At 46.8% G+C, this 26787-nt stretch overlaps 2 protein-coding genes across 7 annotated transcripts in view; one reads left to right on the forward strand and one right to left on the reverse strand.

Moving 5' to 3' along the window:
• DUSP16 (dual specificity phosphatase 16) overlaps nucleotides 1-3366 on the forward strand; it is a 65069-nt gene extending 61703 nt beyond the window's left edge. For all 6 annotated transcript variants that reach the window (XM_074872076.1, XM_074872080.1, XM_074872078.1 and 3 more), the window contains one exon: nucleotides 1766-3366. In XM_074872076.1, coding sequence (XP_074728177.1) covers nucleotides 1766-2945 — 1180 coding nt within the window. In that variant the 3' untranslated portion in view covers nucleotides 2946-3366. The remainder of the gene's footprint in view (nucleotides 1-1765) is intronic.
• Nucleotides 3367-9133: 5767 nt separating this feature from the next.
• BORCS5 (BLOC-1 related complex subunit 5) overlaps nucleotides 9134-26787 on the reverse strand; it is a 76938-nt gene continuing 59284 nt past the window's right edge. The window contains exon 4 of the mRNA XM_074872082.1: nucleotides 9134-13328. Coding sequence (XP_074728183.1) covers nucleotides 13098-13328 — 231 coding nt within the window. The 3' untranslated portion in view covers nucleotides 9134-13097. The remainder of the gene's footprint in view (nucleotides 13329-26787) is intronic.

The raw sequence follows: 26787 nt of genomic DNA on the forward strand, positions 1-26787 counted from the left end.
GGATTCATCATCCGAGGCCTTTTTCTCTTTGCACTGTAGATACCGAACAACTACTGTGAAATTTAGATTATATTTTGCTGTATTTCCTTTGATATGCCTTAGCAAGAACCATCTGCAGCACATTTCCCTCATTGGTTTGGGATCTCTTGTTGGCAAAGCTTGAAAGAAAAATATTTTACTCTTGAGTTAATGAAAGTCATTAGATAAAATGTTTGTCTGACGCTATTACAAAAATAAAAAGGTGACACTGTTGCTTGAAGTGAAAGATCTGAAGAAATAAACGTTTTTAATCTTTTGTATAACAGACTATACAAGGGGAAATAAACATCAAATTAAATGTTACACATGTTTTCCAATTGGAAAAAAGAGCGTGCATTTTGAAATGAAAAAGTTTGCAAAGCCTTAAAACTTGTCAGGGGGAATCCAGCAGACTTTCTTGTACCCTTTTTCATTTTTTAAAAAGCCAGTTTTAAATTTAGGACCGCCCAATATTTTGGAGCGAGATGAGAAGAAAGCGGAAGGAACAGAGTTTTGGATGTGGAGAGGCTACCAGACCACAGGCCTGAAATTGCAATGTAGACCAGAAGGAACTTGTTTTAAATAACGAACCCAGTAACAAGTACAACTGGCTTTGACTTGAAAAAAATGGACGAAGACCGTATGAATTCTTGGGAGCGAGTTCCTTACGCTGGAATAAAAGCCCCCAAATTAAATGCTAAGAGATCAAGCTAAAGTATCTCTCTCCTGAGGAGACTTACTAGTTTTCTCCATTTGACAGTGTTACCCTTCGTGGTGGAAGCTTCCTCTACCAGTTTGTGCAACTTGTCACTCCAGGTCATCACGTCAGCAACTTTAAATTTTTTTTTTTTTTTTTTTTAAATGCACGTTTTGTTTGATATTTTTCATGTGCTTGCCTGCATTTGTGCTAGTGTATACACATACACACAAGTACACCTTTGGATTTTTCTCACGCCGTTTTTAATGACTGCACACTCAGCTTCTGTACACATCCCCGGAGAGATTTTATTTTTAATACTATTTAATTTTCCCAGAGAGACATTATATGTGTGTTTGCACTAGATTTAGCTCCTCAAGGTTTCTTCCCTTGTTAATTCCCTTGTCATCTGGTTCATTGTAGTTCCAGGAATGTTGTCTTAAAAAAAAAAAAAAACACCAACAAGAGGAGGACTGACATTTGCTGTATAAGGTCAGGATGTATCAGAGCTTTGTCTTGCCTGACAAAGATAAAGAGGGTAGGAAGTGCTCACTGCAGTAACAGCGGCACGAGGGAGGTGAAGGGAACAGGAGATTTCATCCCTTTGAAGGGTGGGGAGGTGGTTCTGCAGCACAGGGAGGCTGAGAGCACTGGGCTGCAGCTCTGAGGCTGCTCTTGCAGCACTTGAGGAGCCCTTAACTCTGGTCAGAAATGGAGCAGCAGAGATCCCACTGGTAAAGTACAATAATTCACACAAACCTTGCCTTGGACATCATAAAGAGGTAAAAAGAATGCTTTTTTTTCCCCCTTTTTTAGCCACCTTTTAATACGCTACAGAGAGAATTGAGAGCATCCAGCATTATCTTGCTCAAGAACTGCTTGTTTGGGGTTTTTTTCCGTACATGTTTCCTGTGCTTGACCTCAGTCCAGGCATCCCGACAAGTTAACATTAGGCCGTTACTGCTCACAACGATCGCTCTAGGGTCATCTCCGGTCCGAACAGCGGGGTCCTTAAATTAATTCTGGTTTTGTTTGTCCCCCTCTTTCCAGATTTGTGAAAGAAAAAAGGCCAACCATTTCTCCCAACTTCAACTTCCTGGGCCAGCTGTTGGACTTTGAGAAAAAGATCAAAAACCAGAGCGGTCAGCCCGGACACATTAGCAAGCTGAAACTTCTGCACTTGGAAAAAAGCAGCGAGCACGCGCTGGTCGCCGACGGCGGGCAGAGCAGCCTCTCTGCCAACCAGCTCTGCATTACCGCTACCTCCGAGATGGTGGAACAGAAGCTGACGGACTGCAGCACTGCACCCCGCGGGCATTTGTCCCCCCTGGAAGATGGCCCGCTGGTACAGGGCATAAACGGACTGCACGTCTCCCTGGATAAGGTGGAAGACAGCAACCGGCTGAAACGCTCCTTTTCTTTGGATATTAAATCTGTCTCCTACTCAACAAGCAGCAACTGCGTGACCGCATCAGTTCAGGGCTTCGCCGCCTCCGAAGACACCCTGGAATACTACAAACACGCTTCTGCTTTAGAGAGCAGCAGCAAGTTGTGTCAGTTCTCCCCTGTCCAAGAGGTCTCAGAGCAAACCCCGGAAACCAGCCCTGACAAAGAGGAAGCGAACCCTCCCAAAAAACCCCCAACCGCCTGGCAGCTGGACAGCCAGAGCAAACGGCAGCACCTGGGGAGAGCCAGCGGCGGTGCCACCTCTCAGCGCTCGCTCCTGTACCCCCTCCACCGGAGCGGGAGCGTGGAAGACAACTACCGCACGAACTTCTTGTTTGGGCTCTCCACCAGCCAGCAGCATTTGGCCAAATCTGCCGCTGGGTTGGGCCTCAAAGGCTGGCACTCGGACATCTTGGCTCCTCAGACGTCGACCGCATCCCTGACCAACAGCTGGTATTTTGCCACCGAGTCCTCGCATTTCTACTCCGCCTCTGCCATCTACGGGAACAGCGCTGCCTACTCTGCCTACAGCTGCAGTCAGCTGCCCACGGGCTGCGACCCAGCCTGCGCCGCCGTGCGCAGGAGGGCCAAGCAGGGTGATCGGGGCGACTCCAGGCGCAGCTGGCACGAGGAGAGCTCTTTCGAAAAGCAGTTTAAGCGCAGGAGCTGCCAGATGGAGTTTGGGGAGAGCATCCTGTCAGACAACAGATCCAGAGAAGAACTGGGGAAAGTAGGCAGTCAGTCGAGCTTTTCAGGCAGCATGGAAATCATTGAAGTGTCTTGAGGGGCAGCAGGCTTGTGGGACTGGCTAGCAGAGTTGGTCCCCCCTCCAGGCCACTTCCCCAAGCTTATTCGAGGCCTCTGGAAATCTGAAAAAGAACAAGCTTCGTGCAAAAAGGTGGTGGGGGGGGGGAAGGAAGAGGCTTCGGTGTGAACGCAGTGACTAGATGAATACGGCGAAGAAATGACGAGCGTCTGCCCGAGGAGACCAAGCGTACCGCTGGGTTTTTCTCCTCCCCTTTCCCTGGAGAAGGGCAAAACATTTCAAAGCTCTTTCCCTGACAGAGGGAGCAATTCTATGCAACGGATTGCACATCCTTTCAGTGGTTTTTAAAAAAAGGAAGCTCTCTTGGGATCAAACCTTTTTCTCTGGTTCCACTGAAACACGCTTCGACCTATCAGAGCTGGTTTTGTTCTCCCCTCCTCGTGCCCCACGCCTTCACCAGTGCACCTTAGCCCTGACACTGAGCCAACCTCTGGAGGGAGACCTTTTGCCCGTCAGAAAGGAGACTGGGAGCGATTCCAAAGGACGTAGGGACTGGTTACAGCAAGGCTGGTCTGAACACACCAGGTCAGACAAATGTAAATACTGGTGTAACTATTGTTCTAATGGATAGGCTTTAGGTGATTCGCTAGAGAGCTGCTTCAGAGAAAAAAGAAAAAAAAACCCCAGTACCTCAAAAATATAAAAAATAAACTAGGGCTTTATGGCTGCCAGATGCTGGTAGTCAGTTCATAAGCAATGTGAACAAGTAATGACTAGCCACGTTTGATATTTTTTTTTTTTTAAAGCTGTCTACGCACAAGTGTTTCAGTTGGCTCAGCAGCAATTCTTAAAAAGGACGAATGAACCATACTTAATGACCGTTTCCCCCAGTCTTTTGAAACATAAAATAAGCAGTATTTGTATTTTTAATGTTAAGCTGGCTCCTGGGAGAGGGGTAGCTGCTTTGGCTTCTAAGCTCTAATGGAGTGGTTAATAGGGTTACGTGCAAGAGAAGTGGCTGGTACAATACCGCAACATCCTTTTCTTGCCAATTGACAAATCACTAGATGGCTCTTGAAGGCTTTTTTTTTTTTTTTTAAATGCTAAAATGAGTTGGGATGGGCTTAGTCCCCCTGAGGAACTGCTCTTCATACATGGTTCCAGCCATGCTTGGGGTAGGGGCAATTCAAGCGGTGGTTGTTTGTTTGGTTTTTTTCCCATCCCAACATCCTCACCCAAACCATGGGGCTGCAGAGATAGAAGCTTCTCATTAGTTTTGCTGACTTTATCTCAGAAAAAAAAAAAAAAAAAAAAAAAAAAAAAAATCTGTCAGGCTGGCTGAGGAAAATGGGACCTGAGCTCCAGGGTCCCATCTCAGTGTGGTGTGAAAGAAAAGGGGGTTTGAGAAGAGACAGGTTTAAGGGGAAGCCTGCGCCCCTCCCGCCCTCACAGCTCCAAAGGAGTCGCGTCCTCGCCTTCATGAGGGACCTTGAGGCGGCGTCACCTCCCCGCCGTTTCAGGGGAGATGAGGCACGGCCCTTCTCGTGGTGTTTTTGACAGCAAACCAGCTGCTCGCCCTTTGTGCAGCAGCTCGGCTCAAATTTACAGGCGCACGTTGCTGCAAGAGGTTTAGGTCTGTGAGGGGCAGAGCTTCGTCCTTCCTGCTCTGACAGGAGCCACACACGTGTCTGCTCGGCCTTCCCCAGCACCCCCTGAACACGTGTCTCGGGGGGGGAACCATATTGTTTTGTCCCATTTCAGTGCAGGCAGCTGAAAATTGTAAATCATGTGTAACGAATACTTATCCCTGGCCAACAGCTTTAAAAAAAAAATTTGTCAGCGGCAAACTGAAGCCCTAATTCAAGTCAGCAGCTTGAGTTATGTTGTTTTTTTTTTTTTTTTTACTGTAAGTTTAGCTAGTTTGTGACTCAAATCTCAGGTTTTACTATATTGAGAAGTGCAGATGATTTTGTCATTGTTTTGTTTTGTGGCTAGGATGTGACTTTTAATTTCCTACAGCGGACTGTTGAAAATAGCACTGAAAGCTACAGCATTGATTAACTTGATCCTAAAAAAAACCCCACAAAAGGCACAGAGAGGCAGCACCAGGAGTAACTGAAGCCAGAGGCTGTGTTGGTGCTGCGCTGGAAGAAGGGGGAGTCTGGGCAAGGGAGAGGTTGACACCACACTGGAAAACATGTCAGGTCTTGGCTGTTCATTAAACATACTGCCACTCGTCTCTGTTTACATAGCAAGTGAAAGTGATTAGCATTACAACTATTTTCAGCATATATACACACTCTGTGTGTGTATATACCTGCGTAAACAGTTCAGCAGCACTCCTCTCAGCCAGATTTCAGTAAAACCCCTGGTTTTGGTTTAAATCATTTAATGGGGGTTAACACAAATCGATCCCTTGAGGCAGAATGTTCCTGCTTTTCGTGCTGCCTCACACACGTGTGTGCTCCCCTTCTCTCTCTACATAATTTTGTTGGATTAATTGCCTTCTGAGGAACTGAAATCTGGTCTTGTGATTTCCAGTATGCTACAGTCACTGAATGAATCAAAGCTGTTGGCTCGGTATTCTGGGGGGACGGGTTCCTGTAGGAGGAAGCCCTAACCCCACGTCCTGCACAGGGTGGTGCCCTGTCTCCTACCTGAACTAGTGTCCTGTACCTGAACAATGCTGGAAACAGTTTGTAGAAGTTTGGAAAGCGAAGTGGAGGATGTAAGGGGGGAAATGTGTCCATGTTCCATACGAATATAATGTTCTTTGGTGTATGGCAAGCTGTTGAAATGGTTCAGAGCGATGTGAGTTTCTCATCTTGTTGTGTCATGAGCATTACCTGTATGTTATGATGAAATAAAATCAGAAATGGTACCTGTTTATATAGAACGGCTTGAGGAAGGAGCCTGTGTGCCTCCCGGCTGCAGCAGGACCTGCAGGGGGCTCGTCCTTATCCTGCGTGTCCTCCTCTGCGGACGCATGCCTGTTAACGAGGGACACACACGGGGCAGCTTCGGAGCGCGTGTCGCGTGCGGTGGTCATTTTACAGCACCAGAACAGTTGAGGCCTCTTACCTGTTCCCCTCTCGCCGGGCTTCTGCTCCCTCGAATGGCACTTCTCTGCATTAACATCTCACAATGTCTAACACTGTTGAGGAAACTCTTCCCAAGGCAGCTGTGCTAGTCCTTCTGCAGCAAATATTTCAGATTAAGTTCCCTAGAATGAACCCCATGGGGTTTTTTTGCCTCCCATACTTTTGATTTGAAGAAGAATTTAATTACTTGTTTAAATATTTGTTTTGACTGATTCTGCCTGTTCTGAAGCATTCAGAGCAACTTCTGGTTGCTGAGGGAGGGGTACGCCCCTCATTGCTCCTTCAGAGAATAGCCTATACAACTGTAATTTATATTAAAATTAAATCCTGCAGTAGAATGTAGCTGCCGTGGTTTGTGTAACGGCCTTTTCAACTCAGGTGCAGTAACAGAAGCTTTTTTTTTTTTTTTTGAAAAGAGAATTTCAAAGCATAATCCCAGAAAGGGAAATGCAGAAGCTTTGGCCTCTCTAGAAAAGACTGTACCATCAGCCAGAGCACAGTTAACAACCTGCATGAATTTCTGTGCTTACTTCCTACAGCTCTCAGAGCGAACACGTGCATCCATGGCGTGGTAAAGCAAGAGTCACGGGCAGTATCAGACCCTAAATCAGCCTACAAACCAGGTTGACTTGACCATCTTCTAAGATTTCCCTGTTCTAGCTTCCCTCACCCTACTCCAGAGTCCACTTCTGACCCCAGCAGCTCAGCCCAGCTGTGTGTTCCCTCAAGTTCTGGTTTTTGAAGCACGTGCTTCAGCTTTCACCACTCTGCCTTTTGCCTGCTTCGCAGGACTCGCTCTGCTCTTGTTCCCTCCATCCCTCCCCTCGTGCCCCTGCCAGCAGACAGCTCTGTGAAAAGACAGGCTAACTCCAGCTCCAGTCAGAAGCCAAGAGGCAAAAAAAATGTCTCATGTATGTCATCAACATTTCATTTTCATCGACTGGTGTTACTGGGAAGAGGTCCCGGAGGTCACCAGGCTCTCACAGTTACGTTCCCAGAGCGGACTGAAAACAGGGCGAACCTCCCCTCAGCATGGATCAGGTAGCCCTGCTTTTGAGGGGGCTGCAGGGGCAGGAAAGGAAGAGGGAAAAAAAAAAATGTGGTAATTACATGAGCTGCTGTTTTTACTAACGATATGTTCGCTGCTCGTTACGCTTTGACTCACAGCACAAGGTATAAATTGATTTCTGCCAGAAAGTGGTGGGATCAAAAGCCCAGAACAGGGGCCTGGTGCTTCTCCTGGGGACAGCACTGGACTTCTAAAATAAGGCCGTTACTGCTGCTTTTTAAATCTGCAATTACTGCCATTGAGCCAAACTCACCTACCTAGCCATTTTAATTAGCCACACCTTGACTAAACAGGGACCAACCTAGCTGGCCTGTTACTTGTTCTTAAAATTTCTGAGATAAAACTAGAGTAATTCTGGTACTTTTAGACGTTATAGCATTATAACACACCACCACCATTACATTATACACACAAAACCACAGCTGGGAACTCAGGTAGAAGAACTGTGTTCATAATATATCAGCTTAGCCTGGCAACTGGCCTCTCCCTTTGAACCAGGCCTGAAGAGAATCTGTTGGCCCTTGGGCCCAGACGGTTGCTCTGAGGCAAACAAGTGTTTCTGCAGTGAAGCCTTTGGCTATTCTGCACTTTGAGTATATTAACAAGAGCCACTATAAATAAAAAAAAGAAAGGGAGCTATTTCTAGCCTGCAGTACCCACCCCTCTGGGAAGGGGCTGCTTTCCTAGGATATAAAATGCTGTAAAACAGGCTTTTAGGGAACTGCCCTGCTGGGAGGGATTGTTCACTTTGAGGTGTGGATTCCAGCGCTGTACGAAGCCAAAGCATGATATAGTACAGGCAGTGATGAGGCTGGGGCATCAGATCACTTACTTAAAAAAACAAAGAAAAAAAATTCCCTATATATTTATATCTCTTTTTGTTCAGCCCTCCCTGGGTAGTAGGTTAGAGTCCATCACCGCTTTGCTTTCCCAGTGCCAGGAGAACAGCATTCTGCTGCAGGTACCTTCACTTAATTCTCCTCTAAACCACCGATTTTTCTAAGTCGATTAGAAAAACCTGTTTCCTGCAGGTTGCTTTGCAGGTTACAGGGCCTGTCCACAACCAGCTCCCCAACCCTGGGCCAGGGCAGCCCTTTTGCTAGGTCACAGTTGTGAGCTGCAGTGGGAATTTCTCTCAAATCCACCTCTCTATAGAGTAGCTGTTCACATACCCAACTAGGAGTCACGTTTTGACAAAATCTACGGCCATCCTCATCTATTTTCTGGTTGTGTCACTGTCCTGTCGTAGGCCATCGTGTTCCATGTACACAGCTTCCCCAGGTCAGTGCTCACTGTCCGTCTGTTAAAATACAAGGCTTTTAAAAAGACAAAAAGGGTTATTTTAGGCAGCGGACTTGACGAATTGCCTGCTGACTGCATCCATCACCACCTCAGACCTGCCCTGGCTTTGGGTGAGCCGTTCTTTCTGTGGGTCGGGCTGGTCTGTGCAGGTTCACGTTCTGAAAAAGTCAAAACCTAACTGTGGCAGCAGAAAAGCAACCCAACAGCCCCCAGAGAAGCACCACAGACCACCTAAAGAGGCTGAACCTTGGCTAAAAGTGCAAACGGACCCATTCAGTGATACGTGAAGAATGGGTAGGAGACGAGCAGCTGGCAGGGCAGGGGCCACCCCAAAAGCCAACCCCAAATGCCCAGCTCTAGTTCCTCCTGCGAGCTGGCAAAGACCTGCTGGAAAGCATCTGTCAGGACACGGTCTCTTTTTGACAGGGAGAGAAGTCAGGGGAGGGTGTGGAAATAAATGAGAAATACTTTGCTGCTCGTGTTTTAGTCTTCTGAAAGCCGTTGGGTGCACACAAGGTGCAAGCGCCCTAACGAAACAGGCAGAGAGTGTCTCACACCACAGAATTGTGACAGCATCCAAAAAAACCCCAACATTTATTTTCATTCTGGGACAGACATTTCCTTGCAGCCCCCAGAAGAGCTGAGTCTCCACGGCATGAAGGTGGGTTCTGTGTACAAAGCAGTAAAGCTAAAATACGACCTCCCACGCTAAAGCAATCGGAGAAACACCACACTTGGAAAAGAGTGATACCAAACGTTTTAATGCTGGAGCTGTGGAACACGTAGCATGTAGGGAGCCGAAAGGAGAGAGCAAGTCTGCAAAGAGGATAACCAGCCATAAACCAAGGAGCGCTCAGCCACGAGGCTGGTAACCAAAATACACTCGGGCAGCTCAGGAACGGGAGGGACGTTACGATAGTACCTCAGGAAACCACTGGCACTCGGTCTGAGAGGGAGGGGCTGGCTCACGCAATGATTGGGCCTGTGAAAATTTGTATTTCTACTCTTTCTGTGTAAAAGCTTAGAGGAGGGGAAAACACACTTTAAATATTTAAATATATTTAAATATATTTAATTTAAAATACATATATTTTTAAAAACCCAAAAACTATTTTCTGTCCCCTTCACCAGACCTTCACAGAAATCGCCCTGCACGTAGGTTGGCACTTTAGCAACCCTGTCAATGCATTAAATTACAAAAACAACAGAAACAACAAAGCAAACCTCTTCTGCGCGTGTAGCACACTGACCAGCCTAGGGTGCAACAAGCACCAGCACAGAAAGGGAGGGTGGCAACAGCAGAGTCGGGAAGAACCAGAGCAGCTCAGGCCAGCAGGGAACCACAGACCCAGAGACTCGCCCTGTTCTCCAGCGCTGCAGGAGTTTGCATTTCAAGAAGCTTAGCCTCTACCCCAGACCACACACCACCTCAGAAAGCAGAAAAAGGCAGAAATGTTTGTTTTCAGCAGAGCAGCCAGATTATTTTGTGGCAGAAGTAACAGCTACTACATTTGTGAGAGATACCTGAGGCCTTCTCCAACAGCATTTGGCTTGGAAAAGGAAATTTATAAGTGGAAAGGTAATTCCAGTCACATGTCAAATCTCCTAAACAGTGGGAAAGGGAGTAAAGCAACAGTCTCACCTTGAGCACCACCTGCATCCGAGATGGAGCTGACAGCAGCACACAGAGCAAAGCCAACGAGGAGCAGCCAAGCAACAAACAGCAGCTCAAGAAGATGGGCCAGGAAATGTCTTCCCCTCGGTGAGAGGTCCAAAGACTTACAGTTAATGAAGTCAGTGACAATGTTTTAAATAAAACTGTAAACCATCATTGGAGAGGTTAGAGGGTGCATGTTATCTTACAGTACCCATACAACACTTCATCACCTGTGGGACGAAGGTGACGACCTGTGGGCTTTGGAAGAGGTCGGCCTTCGTGTTTCAGCTCTGATTTCTTTCTCGTTAAGCTATTAACATTTTTCACAACTTACCCTTGCTGCTCAGAAAGCTCCAGCTGGGAGGCCCAGCAGCATATCCACAAGCTTAAAGGCCAGCGGTCATAGGAACAAGCGTTTTCTCCCATTATCAGCCCAATGTCTAAGCGTTTTATAGCAAATAAGGAAGGAACTGATTCGCAGCCCTCCTGCAGCTTTCAGACGGGAACGCTACTCGCTCGCCCTCATTAGCGCCGTGAGGAGCAATGCTTTGATCTGACACTTAATAGCATGAGGCCAAACATCCAGAAGCTTTACAGGAGAGAGCATCTGCAGCCTAGCCCCTGCCTAGAGATCCAACACCAGGATCTTCCCACCCGCATAGGCTTCCAGCACGCCAGGGTGTGGGATATCCATGATCCCGCCTGGCAGACGGCTGAATGTCGCACATTCTAAACTTCCAGACAGCATCATCTGGACGAAGAGGACAAAAAACCACCAGCAGCCGCTATTTAAAGCTGCTGCATATTCTGGTGTGTCTGATGACGGGAGGCAGAGACATATTCCACGATGGACAGCGAGGACCCTCGCGGGCATGGCCACAACAAAGCAGGTTTTTATGGGTTGTTAAGTCTCATGTGAGCTTTTAACAAACCAAGTGTAAAATACTGCAGGGCGCGTGAGGAAGGAGGGAAACCCAGTGTTATAATCCTGTGCAACCTACAGCATACACCTATGTATATACAACCTATGTAACAACTCTGGGCTGCAAGCAGCAGACAACAAGGCCCACACTGCTGCCTTTACTAGAAAATCTCCTGCTGAGCTCCTTGCCCTCTCTGAGGCATCGCTCTTCCCAGGGCATCATTCCAGAGGGCTTCATTTCTACAGGATTCTGCTTTCAGAGAGAGTTCAGCGGGCCCCGGGGCCCAATCACTGCTATGGTTCCGATACACATCTAAGTTGGCTGCAGTCTGCGTCACAAAAATTCACCCTAGGCTACACGGCCTTTGGGAATGCAACAAGAGAACAGCCTGTTGCTTCCTGCCACCAGGCAGTAATTAATACCATCAAAAACCTACTGCGCTCTTATTCCCAAATGCTCAGAGACAATCTTTTGCGGATTAAGTGCTCTTAAGCACTAAGAGGTATCAAAGCAAGTCACCTTTGGCAAGCTGCCTAGCTTTGTGCTGGCCTGGAAGATGGGTCGTCGCTAACTCCCTCAAAAAGGGCTGCCCTCGCCACTGGAACCGTGCTCCTGACACACAACCAACCACCCCTGGGCTCCCCGGGCACCACTTCAGCCTCCTCACCAGCAACAGTGTCCTGAGACTAACGTAACACCCACAAACCTACCCCTGACCCAGCAAACCAAGGGCTCCTCGCTTCTGGTTTCACACTCTTCCTGCTGCAGACAAGAGCTGCCACGCAATGGCGACGCCAGCTGTTAAACCCTATTTCTAGATCTGTAAATATTTTTACAGCAGCATGTAAAATATCCCCCCTGTTTTATAGAGGGAGAAACCAAAGCTTGGAGAGGTGCTACAAATCGCCTGCAGCCAGTAGATCGGGGAAGAGTTGGCAACCAACCCGTCTCCCACGGGCCAGCCCAGCAGCGTCCAGGCGGCGTGGACACCCCGGTGCGTGGACACCCCGGTGCGTGGACACCCCGGTGCAGGGCCTTCAGCTCTGGAGAAGGCAAAAACCATCCTGTTGCCTTTGGAGCAGTTCGCTGAGCACAACCCTGAAGGGCCATGTGGTTTCAGTCATGAAACACCGTGCTTAGGCAAGCTCTGGGCTGAGAGATCAGCTAAACCACTGCAAAGACCTAAAGGACTTCTCATGTCTGCCCCCTCCAACTCCGTAACACTCAAAGGTAAAAAAAAACAACTGCATCCCCTTTGGTAGAAAAGACAGCACCAAGGTAACTGGAGCGTCCCAATAAAAATTAAAAAAAAGGACACCTGGTGTCCAGCTTTGGGATGCAAAGTGAGCAGGTCAGTGCCAGTGCCTGTCAGAATCACTGTGCAAGGTGAGGGACACAAAATGCCACCACGGGGACATTGCCAGGGCAAGGGAGAGAGGAATGTGAAGGCTTGCTTAACATTAACAGACATATCTGGAACAGTTATTCCTTTACAGCCTCATAAATTAGCGAGCCCATAAAAACAGGAGCCTCAAGGAGGACGTGCCAAAACCCTGCCATGCAAACCATGTTAATTATGATAATAGGCAGATTTTAATAAGCCAGTTCCTGGCTCCCGCACTTTCACCTATAAAACACACGTATTTCCAAGGCCAGGGGATCTCAGAAATACCTGCCAGCTATCTAATTGTCTAAACCCCAGTGGTGCAAAAACCATGTTAGAGGGTTCGTCACACCCTGTATCCCTTTGAATTTTTCTAGTAAAAAAAAAAATAATAAATCAGACGAAAGAAAACTCCTCCTCCGTAAACCCCAATCTAGTCACAGCAATGAAAGAAATGTCTCGGCACAGGCGGTGGTAGTGAAGGAGACAGGAGGGCAAGAGGAGGGAGATGAAAGAACGGTAAATCATCTTCTCCAGACGACAGGACCGGGGAGCTCCTGGATTCCTGGCTGTGCAGTTCTGGCAGCTGACGCTGCTCTTCCTCTGATGGCCTGGCAAAGAGTCAGGCAGCACCGCCGACCACTTCAAACATCTGCCAGTCCAGCCCGTTGGAAGCGTGTCTGTGCTGAACACTGGAGCATGGAAGGTGAGGAAGGGGGAGCCTGTGGGATCAGCTAAGACTTCAGCTCCCGCTCGGGTTTCATGCTGAAGGGCTCCAGCCTCTCGCTCTCAGGCAACATGCTGTTGAGCCGCTCCATCAGCGGGATCGTCTGGTCGATGCCCATCTGGATACGGCGGAGGATGGCAGACATCTCGTTGACCTTCTGGATCTGCTCCGCATACTTGGCATACTTCTTCTGGCGCTCCTGCATGAAGCTATAAAGAGTTTCCACGGAGAGGTCCATCTGTTTAAAAACAACAAACAGAGCAAGGCGCATTAGGCCAACTGTTAGCGCAGGCCTTTCACACACAGGCTTTTCTAAAAGCGACCAAGAAGCACCTGAGATGCCCCACTGGAGGTACCAGCCAGGTACATAACCAGTTTGCTGTGAAATGGGATGATTCGCAGCTGTATACCAGGGAGGACACATGAGCACCTCAGATCTACACCCAAACACTGAGCATTTGATCTGAGTATTTGATCTTTGCCAGTCAGAGAGGGACCTGGGGGCAGTGATTGCTAGCTGGCTGAACAGGAGCCAGCAGTGTGCCCAGATGGCCAAGAAGGCCAATGGCATCCTGGCTTGTGTCAGCAATAGCGTGGCCAGCAGAGACAGGGAAGGGATCTTACCCCTGGACTCGGCACTGGTGAGGCCGCCCCTCGATGACTGGGTTCAGTTTTGGGCCCCTCACTCCAAAAAGGCCATTGAATGACTTGAGCGTGTCCAGAGAAGGGCAACGGAGCTGGTGCAGGGTCTGGAGCACAGGTGTGATGGGGAGCGGCTGAGGGAACTGGGGGGGTTTAGTGTGGAGAAGAGGAGGCTGAGGGGAGACCTCATGGCCCTCTACAACTCCCTGAAAGGAGGGTGCAGAGAGGGGGGATGAGTCTCTTGACCCAAGGAACCAGCACCAGGACAAGAGGGAATGGCCTCAAGCTGTGCCAGGGCAGGGTCAGACTGGCTCTTAGGAAGTATTTCTTTGCAGAAGGGGTTGTTGGGCGTTGGAATGGGCTGCCCAGGGCAGGGGCGGAGTCCCCATCCCTGGAGGGGTTGAAGAGTTGGGTTGACCCAGCGCTGAGGGATCTGGTGGAGTTGGGAACGGTCAGTGTGAGGTTCATGGTTGGACTGGATGATCTTCAAGGGCTTTTCCAACCTAGATGATTCTGTGAAAATTCTTTATTTACAGGGTTGAAAGCCAACAGGCACTGCCAGGGATTTCCCAATAAGCCATATGCATAACCTCCAAGTTATCCAAACCCAGGGAACTCGTGGCCTCCACCTACACCTGCAGCATATTTTCAGTGGAGATGGTTCACTTGCAAGCATTAAGCTCTACCCTACTCACCAGGGCTAATTTCACCGGCTTAGCCAGGTTACTCTGTGACTAGGCCACACCTGTTATTACCATCATTGTCTGGAAAACTCCTGCCTTGAGAAAGAACCACAGTGGATTGCCAGTGTCCCTAATTTCCCTGAATCCTAAAAATAAAAGTGTTATGAGTGACCCCAGGAGAGACATTAAGTAAATCAGGCATGCAATTAAACACGGTAAGTACCCAAACATGGCTCGAGCGTGATGACAATGACAGGAACTGCAGTGCTATTCCTGCCACTGAGTGACGAAGGTAGCCTCTCTAATTCACAGCCCGACTTTCTCTTCAGCCAGACCAGCAAACTCCAGGCAGGATTCCGCCAATAGCTGCTAGTACCGGACGCTCATAAGCAGAGTAGGATGGTTTAAGCTGTTTTTACACGTCATAAAATGTACCATGTACTCAGAACGCTTGGTAACAGATCTGTGCTCCACAACCCCAGTCATTGCAGTGCTGGGATGTCTGAGCAGCAGGTACGTCACAGAATTCACAGAATATTCACAGAATCATCAAGGTTGGAAAAGACCTTGAAGATCATCCAGTCCAACCATTAACCTCACACTGACTGTTCCCAACTCCACCAGATCCCTCAGCGCTGGGTCAACCCGACTCTTCAACCCCTCCAGGGATGGGGACTCCCCCCTGCCCTGGGCAGCCCATTCCAACGCCCAACAACCCCTTCTGCAAAGAAATACTTCCTAAGCCAGTCTGACCCTGCCCTGGCACAGCTTGAGGCCATTCCCTCTTGTCCTGGTGCTGGTTCCTTGGGTCAAGAGACTCATCCCCCCTCTCTGCACCCTCCTTTCAGGGAGTTGTAGAGAGCCATGAGGTCTCCCCTCAGTCTCCTCTTCTCCACACTAAACCCCCCCAGTTCCCTCAGCCGCTCCCCATCACACTTGTGCTCCAGACCCTGCACCAGCTCCGTTGCCCTTCTCTGGACACGCTCGAGTCATTCAATGGCCTTTTTGGAGTGAGGGGCCCAAAACTGAACCCAGTCATCGAGGGGCGGCCTCACCAGTGCCGAATCCAGGGGTAAGATCCCTTCCCTGTCCCTGCTGGCCACACTATTTCTTATACAAGCCAGGATGCCATTGGCCTTCTTGGCCACCTGGGCACACTGCTGGCTCCTGTTCAGCCGGCTGGCAATCAACCCCCCAGGTCCCTCTCTGACTGGCAGCTCTCCAGGGACATCCTGCAGCCACGCTCTCTCCTCGTGGAAAGCAGGCCCCTCGGCTGGGACTCGGCGCGTGCCCACGGCGGCTGCTGAGTGAAGGGCAGGAGCAGACACACACTGTCCGGTTTTAGCCCGCTGCCGCCTCTCATCACTGTTTTTACCAAATCTCTCCCATCTAATTACCCCCAGAGGAAGGAGATCACTCCTCGTGATGAAGCAGCCTCAGGGAATCAGTGCTGAGAACTCCTGGTCTACCAGGAAGCAGAGGTTCAAACAACATCCCTCACTTGAACTGTGTGACAGAGTCAACCCATTTGGGGGAGGACAGTGACCATACCTGTCATCGGGGACAACACAAATTCATCAGTGCAGTGCTAAAAAACAAGCCGTGCTCAGGCTGACCAGATCTGACTTACACAGTACTTATTTGGCAAGTGTAATCCCGACCCAGAACGCAGTGGTGGAGGGCTGTAGGGGAGAGCTTGCAGTCAGGGGAGCATTGGGTGGAAATGGTGCAAAGCTGTAAGGGGCTTCCCCCACGGAGGAGAGAAGTCCCACCAGACAGAGCTCTGCTGTCCCACCAGCAGAGCGGGGTTTGACACTGGGGGAAAATATGGGGGAGTTGTGTCTGCTGACAAATGTCCCTTTCAAGCCCTGGGGAAGAGGTCAAGGCAAAAATAGTCATGCAAGAAAATATTTTATGGAGAAACCTAAGTTACAAACAGCACTGAAAACAAACACACAAGTTTCCGCTGAAATGTCACGGGGATTAGGAAGCATTTTTTTCCCCCCTATCACCTCCATCAGAGCTGGATACGGCACCAATTAACCTTTTATTTCGTCTGTACTTTCTAGCGCTCTCAGGCTGAATTCTTCCTCTTTGCCTCTGTGCTCTCCTGTGAATTCCTCCCTCCACGCTTTCATGCACAGGACAAAATAAAAACCAGCAGAGCAGGAAACTCCAAATAGAGTGGAAACAATTTAAGCCTACACAGGGGTTTCTATTAAAACTCCAGCTTAATAATTTAGTAGCTTGGCGCTAGCTCTGTAAATTGGAGTGTGTAAAAATCAGACCACCACCAGGTCTGCACGGGATGGAAGTAAATTCAATCCAGCTCCTAAAAACATCCTACCTAATGAGAGACAGTGGCATGAAGAGGCAGCCAGTTGGATGCCTGCCAAAAGCCAACACGCCTCATTAAACTGAGCAGCGTGGGGACCCAGGCAGAAACCTCCACTGGTGTTGAAGTTCTCCTCCACAGGCAGGTTCTCCACGTGGCCTCTGAGCACTGTGCAACAGGCAAAGCGCGCATCTACCAAACTCTGAAACAAAAAAAAAAAAAAAAAACAACAAACGCAAAGGCCCCCTCTTTTCTCCATTCCAATAACTTCCATCTGTTGACTTTTAGGCTCCTCGTGTAAACACCAGCAATGTCCACTTACTGAGGGGAACACGGGAAGAAGCTGACCTGCAAAAGGAAGAAGAAATGCGGAGTGGCCTTCCAAGCTTTTTGCTACTTTTGGACACATTCATAACGGCTATAAAAAACAAGCTGCCTCACAAAAAAGAGAAAGGGTGGAAGTGTGCGTTTCCTATGGTTTCTCTGCACCTAGCACTCAAGTTTGCCTGCTGCAGGAGGCCACGGCAGCTGCACAGCCAGCGACACGACCAGGAGGACTGAAGTTGAGTAATTGTGAGGAAAGGTCAATTTTTATTCAGACTGAACCTGGTCTTTTTAACTAGGGGGGAAAAAAAAAAATCTACATGTTAACTCCTGTATATAAATGCCAATGACTCTTTGCAGCTTTCCTTGAAGCGGGCCTAAATACACACTTACATCCTTCCTGCCTCCTCCCCCTCCAAGCCAGCTCCTCCAGTGCCAGACCTTGTGCTTTTACCTCTCCTGGCATGCAGTCCCATTCTACTGGCACTCAGACAGGGCCTTCAGAGTTGCAGGACTCAGAGGGTCAGCCCTATTTACCCACCACAGAGACTAAAACTGTCCTTTAGGAATCTGCAATGAACAGGGAACATGCATAAGAATCTGCTTAATTCCCCATCTATTTAATTCCATACAGTAGCAATAAAAAGCATCTGGAGAAGGGGAGCTCAGGCAAAGAGTCTGCTCCCTTGCCTACAGCCAAGGCAGTCCATGCTTTTCAAGACCCCCTCAAGGGTCAGGTGAGTGAATCTGCCTTCTCTGAGCAGCTCCAATCAACTTCCACCTCCCCAATACAAGGCCCTGCCACATTCTCTTCTGGAAAACACTCAAGTCTCAGCCTTCTTGCCCATTCCTGGCTGAGAAGCTCTCTGGGAAGTCCAGCAAGACGCCTCAGAGCCAGCGGCTCTTCCACTGCCCTACAACCATCTGCAAGTGTTTATTTGAGCCATTGTTTCTGCTCTGCTTGCTTCAAGCTTCCTGCTACGCCAGGCCACCACAGTTGCCGGCAGCTCCCCCATCAGCAGGTCACCCATAAACCATGACAGATGTGGAGCTGCGCTGTCACCAGCCCCTCAATTGACTTCACCGTTGAGGCTCCACCATCACCAACTTCTCCTTCAGACATCACCACTGAGTAAGCTATCATCACCCCAACTTACAGGTACAGAAGAGTTTAGAGAGCCAAAAGATTGGACCTGAAACCTGTCAAGAAGCAGCAGAACAAAAGCAGAGGGCAGAGCCCAGCACACAAGGTCAGGGTCCTAATTCTTGTCAAAGCAAGAGGTTCTGCCCAACCTGGTCTTGAGAAAAAGAGACATGATCTCAGTGAAGGGGTGAGAGCTCCCAATGCACATTTTATGTCTTTCCAAAATAATTCCTCCTGTTAAAGCAGCAATCCTGAGGCTGGACATGCCCAGAGTAGAAGACAGGATTTTATTCCCCTTCCTACATTGAAAAGGATGGAAGAGTTTTTTCAGTTTTTCTTCTAGAAGTATAGTATCATAAAAATGGACAAACCTAAAATTCACCTTCCAGCATGACGTACTTTTTTTGTACAGCCAGTGACATTCAGAATTTGGGTCTGTTTCTGTTTCAAAGCTCAAGACTCCTCCATGGATCAGTAGCAGCAGGACACTAATTTATGCCTCAGCTTCACATTTTAAACACAAAATGACATCTACTGGGCTTTTCTTTCTTCAAATGAAAACAGATTCATAATTACTTCCAACAACAGTGCAAGATGGATATTCCCCCACTTAAAAGGGCCCCAGCACAGCCCCTCCTGCTACACCATTCACACTATCAACCAGTAAGGGCTCACAGCCTCTCCTCTACGTTACACAGGCCCATTTGTAACACCACACTGATGAAACACAAAAACAATTGAGGGTACTTTCAGACATCTTGCACACCACAAATTCTTGCATTCATTTTAAAATTCTTCTTGGCCCACACTGCCAAGCAGAATAAAGACATTAATTTAGCCCACAAAAAGACTGAGGTCAGCACTGGACACTGCCCAATTCTTTTCAAGAGACCACACTGAAAACAAACCAGTGCCCTATATATACCTCTTACCTGGTGTGGTTTTATAGCACCTCTGTCATGGGCACGTAAGTGTCCTGAGCTCTTGGAAACAGAGGTCACATCTTACTTCAATGACTGAGACTGAAAATTGCAGCTAGACACGTTTTCCCTGGTTGCAGAACATGCCAACACCATCAGAAGTTCATTAAACTTGGCATCAAATTTCTAGAGAGGCACTGCTGACATTCATAACAAAACAAATACATCTTGTAAGAGGACGCCGTCAATCTCAGCTTCTCCACTCCCTCTTTAAAATGCCAATAAGGCAAGAAGATGTTTTGTGTCCCCCCCCCGCAACTCAGCAACAGCCTTCAAGAGCTCAGCTGGACACCCATGTGTCCCTTTGCCCTAACGATTTGCCATCAGCTCCCATTCCCCTGTGGCTGCCGCTCAAAAAACCCACAGCAATTAAGGCGCAATCCTTATCCCAGAAAGTTCACCGGCTAGAACAGCGCTCTGAGAGCAAGTGGCCTTTCCCTTCGTGTTGTCAGGTGCCTGGCTGGGGTTAAATGAACTCCTTCCTGCAGCTGCACAAAAACCACATCAGAAAGTGACAGGCGGGAACATGACTGCATGGAATATTAGTCACAATGTGCTGGTGTGAAAATACTTTTCAATCAACGCACTTAAAACTGAAGACAGCTCCTCTTTCTGTACTGCTTGAAAACAAATGTGCTCGATGAATGGCTTTTTTTTTTTCCTCTTCCCCTCTCTCTTTGATAATGTCACGCAAAGTTAGCACAATAGATTGTGATGACTTCCTGATGATGGGAACATCCTCTGTTTCTCCCACTCATCCCACGCGCTGGTAAGTGATAAACGTTACTGGGTAGCTTCTTTGCCAGGGTAGAAAACAAGACACCCAGCCAAGGATCCCACGTTCAATTCCTTCAGCATCGGTCGTGAGTACAGCTCTCACGAGCACCCTTCCTCTGCACCACTGCCAGGTAAACAATCGTAATTTGTGTTTAGGTTTTGCTTATCACATCCAAGACCGAACCCCGTGCCAAAACGTTCCTTTTGCTCCCTCTGTAATTTGTCACTGATGTAAACAATTGCCAAGGGTTATTCCGTGTAAGCACTGCACAGATCACTGTCAAGTTAGAGAACAAAGAATAACCATTTTAACTGGCTCTAGCTAAACCCATACCTGCTCCCTTAGAGCTACAGTAGATACATGAGAGCGTAACATAGGCTGCTGCGCCTGTAACGTCAAGATTTAACTATTTTGGGTTGCACAAAATCATTCAGAATTCAAAAGAATAAGGAGGTTCATTCTTGAAATTAGCTTTTCCACCTTTATGTAAATCTTTTCCTGCATAATGAGTTATTGGACGGGATATGTTTGCTGCTCCTGCGGCGTCTGACCTCTGCAGCCCACGACTCTCCCTCACAGCTCCGACTCGAGCCTTCCCCGCTTAAGAGCTACCAGCATCCCTCTGCCAACTGGCAGTCCCCCAAGCTTAAGTTATAACCGCTATCACTGACTGTTGCTAAAAAGAGAGTCCTAAAGCTACGATTAAAACAATACCTACCTCTCACCCAGCACTAACGAACAAGCAGACTGACTTCCAAGCACTTGAAAAAGCAGGGCCCCACTTCACAGAGGTGGGAGAAGATGGACGGCAAAGCCTGACAACCAGTAGCCATCTGGAATCCGGTGCTGTAGATGCTACAAGCCAGCTCTCCAGCTTGGATACATCTCATATCACAGTCCTGTTCTACTGGACTTTCTTTACTTGCATTTCCCTCAACACCATAGCTACTTATCATCTTTCTCTCTCAAAACAGCTAAACCATAACATAAGCACGCAAAACTCAGGGCACAGTTTCACAGTACACAAAATCCAATGCAACCTCAGGCTGCAAAGCTGCAGTTCCACCCTCCTCCTTCAAATTAGCTGCATGATCACGGGCTCGGTTCTGCACGTAAGTCAGTGGGAGAGAACAAAACAAGTCTGGTTTTCCCAGGCTCTCTCTTCTTCAGTGGTTTGGTCTTCTGTCCCAGCAGCTTGCTTGACTGACCCACCAGCCCGGCAGTCACAGAAGCAGCAGGATCACCACGCGAAGAGAAGCACCACCACTGCACGTGTGCCAGGGTCCAAACCCAGTGTTTACTGCAGCTGTGTCAGACTTTTAAATGCACAAGATTCTTGGGGAGGGGGAAGAAAAAAAAAAAATCTGATTTTATCAGTAAGTTTTCTAAATTGTCACTAAGAAAAAGTTATAGTAATTACATCTCATTGACTTTAACTAGTAAGAGCACTTTTTCAGAACTTTCAATTGCTGCTTTTGTAGAATATACATCCATCTAAAGTCATCTCTAAAATTTATCACAACTAAAAAAACGTTATGTTACAAAGCATTAGAAATGCTTCCATACCTCTCCTAAATGACAAAGTTTAAGAAAAATAAGTAATAAAAACCCACCCAGACAATGCATAAGATTAATGAACCTGTGTGTGCAACGTCCTCACAAAACCCCTTTTGTTATGGATGACAACTCCAGAAATCAAAAAGAAACTCCTACTTGTCTTTAATTAGCTGTTCCTAGAGAAAGAAGAATCTGTATCTGTTACCGAGTGATCTGCTGCCTAAATGGTAACTTACACAACTCTTAGTTCAGAGTACTTAGTAAGTCTGCTACAAAACATGGTCTTCAATTCCCTCATTTCCTGATTTTACACTGCTGCCATATTACTCATTGAGAACACTCCTACATCAAGCCAGAGCTTGAATATTATGGGACAACAGCGCTTGTAATGTTATTTACACATAGGGTTTTATTTTATCATAACTTTCAGTTCTGTACTTTCAACATGTCAGAAGGACTAGCTTTAAGCAAGTGGTTTCCCACCAAAAAGCAGCTGTGATTTGAAAAGAGATGACCGCTATCATTAATGGGATGTTTCTCAGAAAACACCACCGTTCTCATTTCAGAGTGAAGAGATGCTATCTCAATTTCTAAATTATCTAAATCACATTTGCAAGCCATCTGATTTAATTATATTATTCTCAGCTTCACACTTGGGACCCAATAGCTGTAGGTCGTCTTTTCCAGATGTCTTGCATAAGGTCTTTCAGAACTTTTCAAAAGGGGATGCCTCCTTTGCCATATTTATTCAGGGTTAGACACACCAGAAAAAAGCATTTTCTAGAAGAGAACACTACTTAAGAAGAAAAAGCTCCTAAATCTGTTCTCAGAGAATGCAAAGGAGACGAGTTTTACACATTCCCTAACAGTTTGTGAAGTGGTAAAAGGATTATCTAGGACTCCCTCTTTTTTTTGTCTGGGGAACTGCAGACAAAGATGGGTTCAAGCACCCTGCCACACTTACACAGCCCGTCCAACACATCTGATTGCATCAGACCTACCTCCCATGTGCTGTGCAGATGGCCCGTACACACGCAACAAGGCTGAAGCGTGAGATGTGCAGGGGCACAAGCCCAGCAGTGAGGAATCGGGGATTTCTGGACATCTGACAGCCGAGATGAAGCTTTTGCTCTTTCACCAACAGCCACAGTTGTCATATGAAAGCCCAAATCAACAACTTTTTACCAGGAAAACTCAAAGGTATGTCAGCTCTACCAATGTTAGCCATTGAAAACCTGAAAAATTTCTGAAAGATCTTTTTGAAGCTCTACATCGGCTCTTTCATGTTCAAAGAGAACATGAGCCAAGTACATCCCAGTGATGATGAGAAGGGGAGAGAATCTACTCCTTCATTCCCAGAAGAGCTACTTTCAAGACCGACTCCGACATACTTCCGCAGTGCTGAACTTCAAATATCCCAGCACTTTTCTGGAGGTCACAACTTCTGATAGCAAGTCTTTGGAAAGCCTCAAGGAAATGTTGAGCACTGTAGTTCATTTCCACTGCAAGCGCTTCTGGGTCTGTAAACTATTGTTCAAAATATGATAACAAGAGTACAGACCAACGATCAACGATTCAGATGGAAGTTCAATGAGTGAGTAGTCATAACTCTAATCCATTCCATTTCTATTGCATTGAGCCGCAGTGACCTCAAGTTTCCCAGAAAGCTGAGTATTTCTCTTTCCTTGCTCATATCTACAAATGGATCTCTAGAACAAATTGATCAAAAGAGAGAAGGCATTTGAAAATTTACACTATGACCTGGCAGAACTCATAATTGAAAAGTAAGTAGTTCACCTTCAGTTTCCGTGTAGCTTAGGTTGGGCATAAGCAAGAATTAAATTCTGTGGACTGGATTAAGCAAAAGGAAAGGCTATGACCCAAGAATTCTTTCTGACCTTAAAAACTCTTATAAATTCCTTGCCATATACTGTTGTTATGCTGATTTGTTTTACAACTACCTGAGCAGCTTTTTCAGCTGAAATTCATCTGATTTGGGAATTTTATCTTTTAGATAATTTGCCAGTCCCAGCAGCTGCCCTTCAAATACATCATCTTCTATTCGGGTAAAAAAATAAATCTTATTCCTTGCCCACACCACCACAGTTTGGCACAGTTCATACACTTGATTACAGGGTATTCTACTATACTGTAATTCAACATTTCATCCAGGCTTCCAGAGGTAGATGACACATCCAGTCAGGAACAACGCCCACGCAAATTAATTACTAGTAAATGATATGTTTCATACTTCTAGAGCAGCGTTGAAATAAGGGCTAATAATGTTCTCATATAGAAACATTCATGCCCCAATCACACAGAAACATTAAGGAAACCCTACCCTTCATAAAGAGCAAGATGGACAGATTACTTGCACTAAGGCTTTGTAATACTTTCAACATGAAGTCATCTCTGCAGATCACATCTGATTGTTATCAGAATGCTAATTATAGGGCTGCTGAGACAAGGTCAATCCTGCTCCCCCAGCCTACCACCTAGCATCTTTAAGTCATCAGTGCAACTCCAAATATTTGCAAATAATACTAACCTATCTAAAATGAACATGGAACTGCTGAACGGCTTTTAGCTAACATTCCTGACACCTCCCCCCCCCCCCAGCCTCCCCCAGCCCAATTTTCACTTAGGGGTAGAGTCGACACCTTGAAAATTTCAGTTCAATGTTAAAACAGGAGGTAATTGTTAAGAATGAAAGCCTGTAAAGTGACTTTTCCTGTGCCAATACAATCCAGCAGGGAGGGAGTAGACTATTTTCAGACTATGTTAACCCCAGACATTTAAAAAGAGAAATCATACCATTTTCAGTCTTCATTTGACTAAGCCAAACAAGTAAAGCTTTTCCAGTTTCCTCCTCAACGCTCTCCGGTCCCCAGGCACCCTTACAGCCCTCCTGTTGTACTATGAACTCACCTTCCTTGAACATAATGAGAACTTCACGTGGGGTGTCAGACAAAATCATCTCTCAGCCATGCTCAACACAATCAGTATGTTCCTATTTCTGTGGAAGTACCTTGTGTGATACGAAGCAAGCAAGGATCAGCCTGGAGTGTATCTCAAATCTGTTTCATGCCCAAATTCAGTATCAAGTCTGCTAACTCTGGAACGGACCTTCAATACCTCTTATTCCTATTTGCAAATCTACAATGTTTTCAGGGGTGGCGGGGCACGTGGTTTTTGTTTATTTGTTTTTGTTTTGAGGGTTTTTTTCCATCCAGGGAGACAAGGCTAGAATAAGAAACCCAATTTCCTAGTTTAAACAAGCTGTGAGAAGAAACTGAATTCTATTCCTTCTGGTACCTGATAATCGTAAGCTTCATGCACTAATCCTGATGAAAGCATTAATATATGGCTTAGCATGCTAAGACTTCCGATCTTCAGTGCCAGTCTCTCTAAGCACCCAAATTCTATAATAATACAAACCTTTCTGATTGCTAGATGCCTATTTAATTTTTTCCTTTTCCTTGGAAATCTGGTGGTGGGAAGGATTCCAGTTTAGATCTTTTCTCAAAAGGCCATAAGAAACCAAAGCACAAGAGAAGGGGACATGCTGGAACTGATTTCACACATATATTCTAGGAGCGAGGGACTGGTCTTTTTTATGACACCAAATGAAGCAGTGCTTGTTAACACAACAGATTTCAGGCTGTCACAAGTGCAAACAATCTTTCCTCTTCCTTAATAACTGCTAGATCACTTCATAAAGTTCATGTACAACAGAGCACTGGCCATCTGCCTCGGGCATACACAGCAAAACATTCATTCTATGTATTTAAGTAGCAGTCGTGAAGCTTTTTCAAGACCATTTTCCCATTTTGATGCTGGCTGGTTAAGACATCACCCCATCACTCGAGAATTCAAGCTACTTGCATGTCAGGCTGGAGAAAAACGAGCAAGATCAACTGAAGGACACGAAGGTAGTTGCCAGCTTAACAACCCCGCACATTTATTTCTGCATGATGGTGCCTGTTAAGATTCCAGTCTTTATAAATAACACTTCATCACAGAAGAGAGGAGAAATAAAGAGCCTGATAGATTGCCACAGTCATCAATAATCTCATAATTCCAGGATGCCAAAGACTATATTTCAGGTACCGATTTCTTCACAGAACAGCTTGTTCCCTAGCTTTTCTAAAAAGCATGGCAGCATTTCATTAAATCCCTTGAAAATACACGTGGCATTTCAACCCAGGTTCTTCCCCATTTCAGAAATGTTACATTCCAAGGAATTCTCAGACATCTTTCCCCGGATTTAAGACATTGCTAATTTAAGTCTGTGAACCAAAAGGCTCAATTTTGCTTGCAAGTTAACACAGCATCATCTAGAAATTCTTTATATGTTGCATCAAATCTAAACAGATCTTCATTTTCACTTTTGCCAGGCTTCATTTAACAGGTTTACTTGTGACCCTCTGAGCCCTCCCCTTTAATGGGATGAAAGGTAACTTAGTGGTCTGATCCATATGAGCACATAAACCTTGAAGCAAAGGCCTGAAGACAAAGAAGCACTTTGGACTTGATAAGGCCATTCCGATTTAGCTGGCCTAATTCAGTTTAGTCAGGTGTCATTCTCAGGGCATGTCCACTGAAAACAGGTTTCACAAATAGTTTTGGAAACTCAGCTTTGATACCACAAACCATAACTAAGAGGAATGGCAACAAACATCTCACTCAGCTGAGTACTAAAATAAAACCAAAGACCAAGCAAAAAACACCTCCACAAAACTTTCCCTTTAGTTGAGTCCATTCTCTGATGGACACTGATCAACTGTGACTGGAGCACTGGATGAATCCCAGAGACTCTCAATATTTCTGCTCAGAGAGGGACGGAGCTAGGAAGAGTGACTGTGGTACATCACCCAGTAGAAGGTACATGTGCTTGCAGCAGATACGTACCCTGAGTCTAACTGCAGCCTTGGTTAATGGGATCCTGCACTGCATCAACCTAGTCCCCAGCCAGGCAACGTCCTTCCAAGGTTTCTGGCCCAGGATTCATTCATTCCTGGTGATGGAACAGCTTCCCGCACTTAGACAGCTTTTCCCTTTATCACCACCTTCAAGGTACCTTGTCCTTTAATTTCCACCAGGGAATGTCACAGAATCATTCAGGTTGGAAAAGACCCTTGGGATCATCGAGTCCAACCATCAGCCCGACTCTACAAAGTTCTCCCCTACACCACATCCCCCAAAATCTCATCCAAACGACCCTTAAACACACCCAGGGATGGGGACTCCACCC

The sequence above is a fragment of the Strix uralensis genome, chromosome 5 (genome assembly GCF_047716275.1).
Source record: "Strix uralensis isolate ZFMK-TIS-50842 chromosome 5, bStrUra1, whole genome shotgun sequence".
Classification (NCBI taxonomy): Eukaryota; Metazoa; Chordata; class Aves; order Strigiformes; family Strigidae; genus Strix; species Strix uralensis.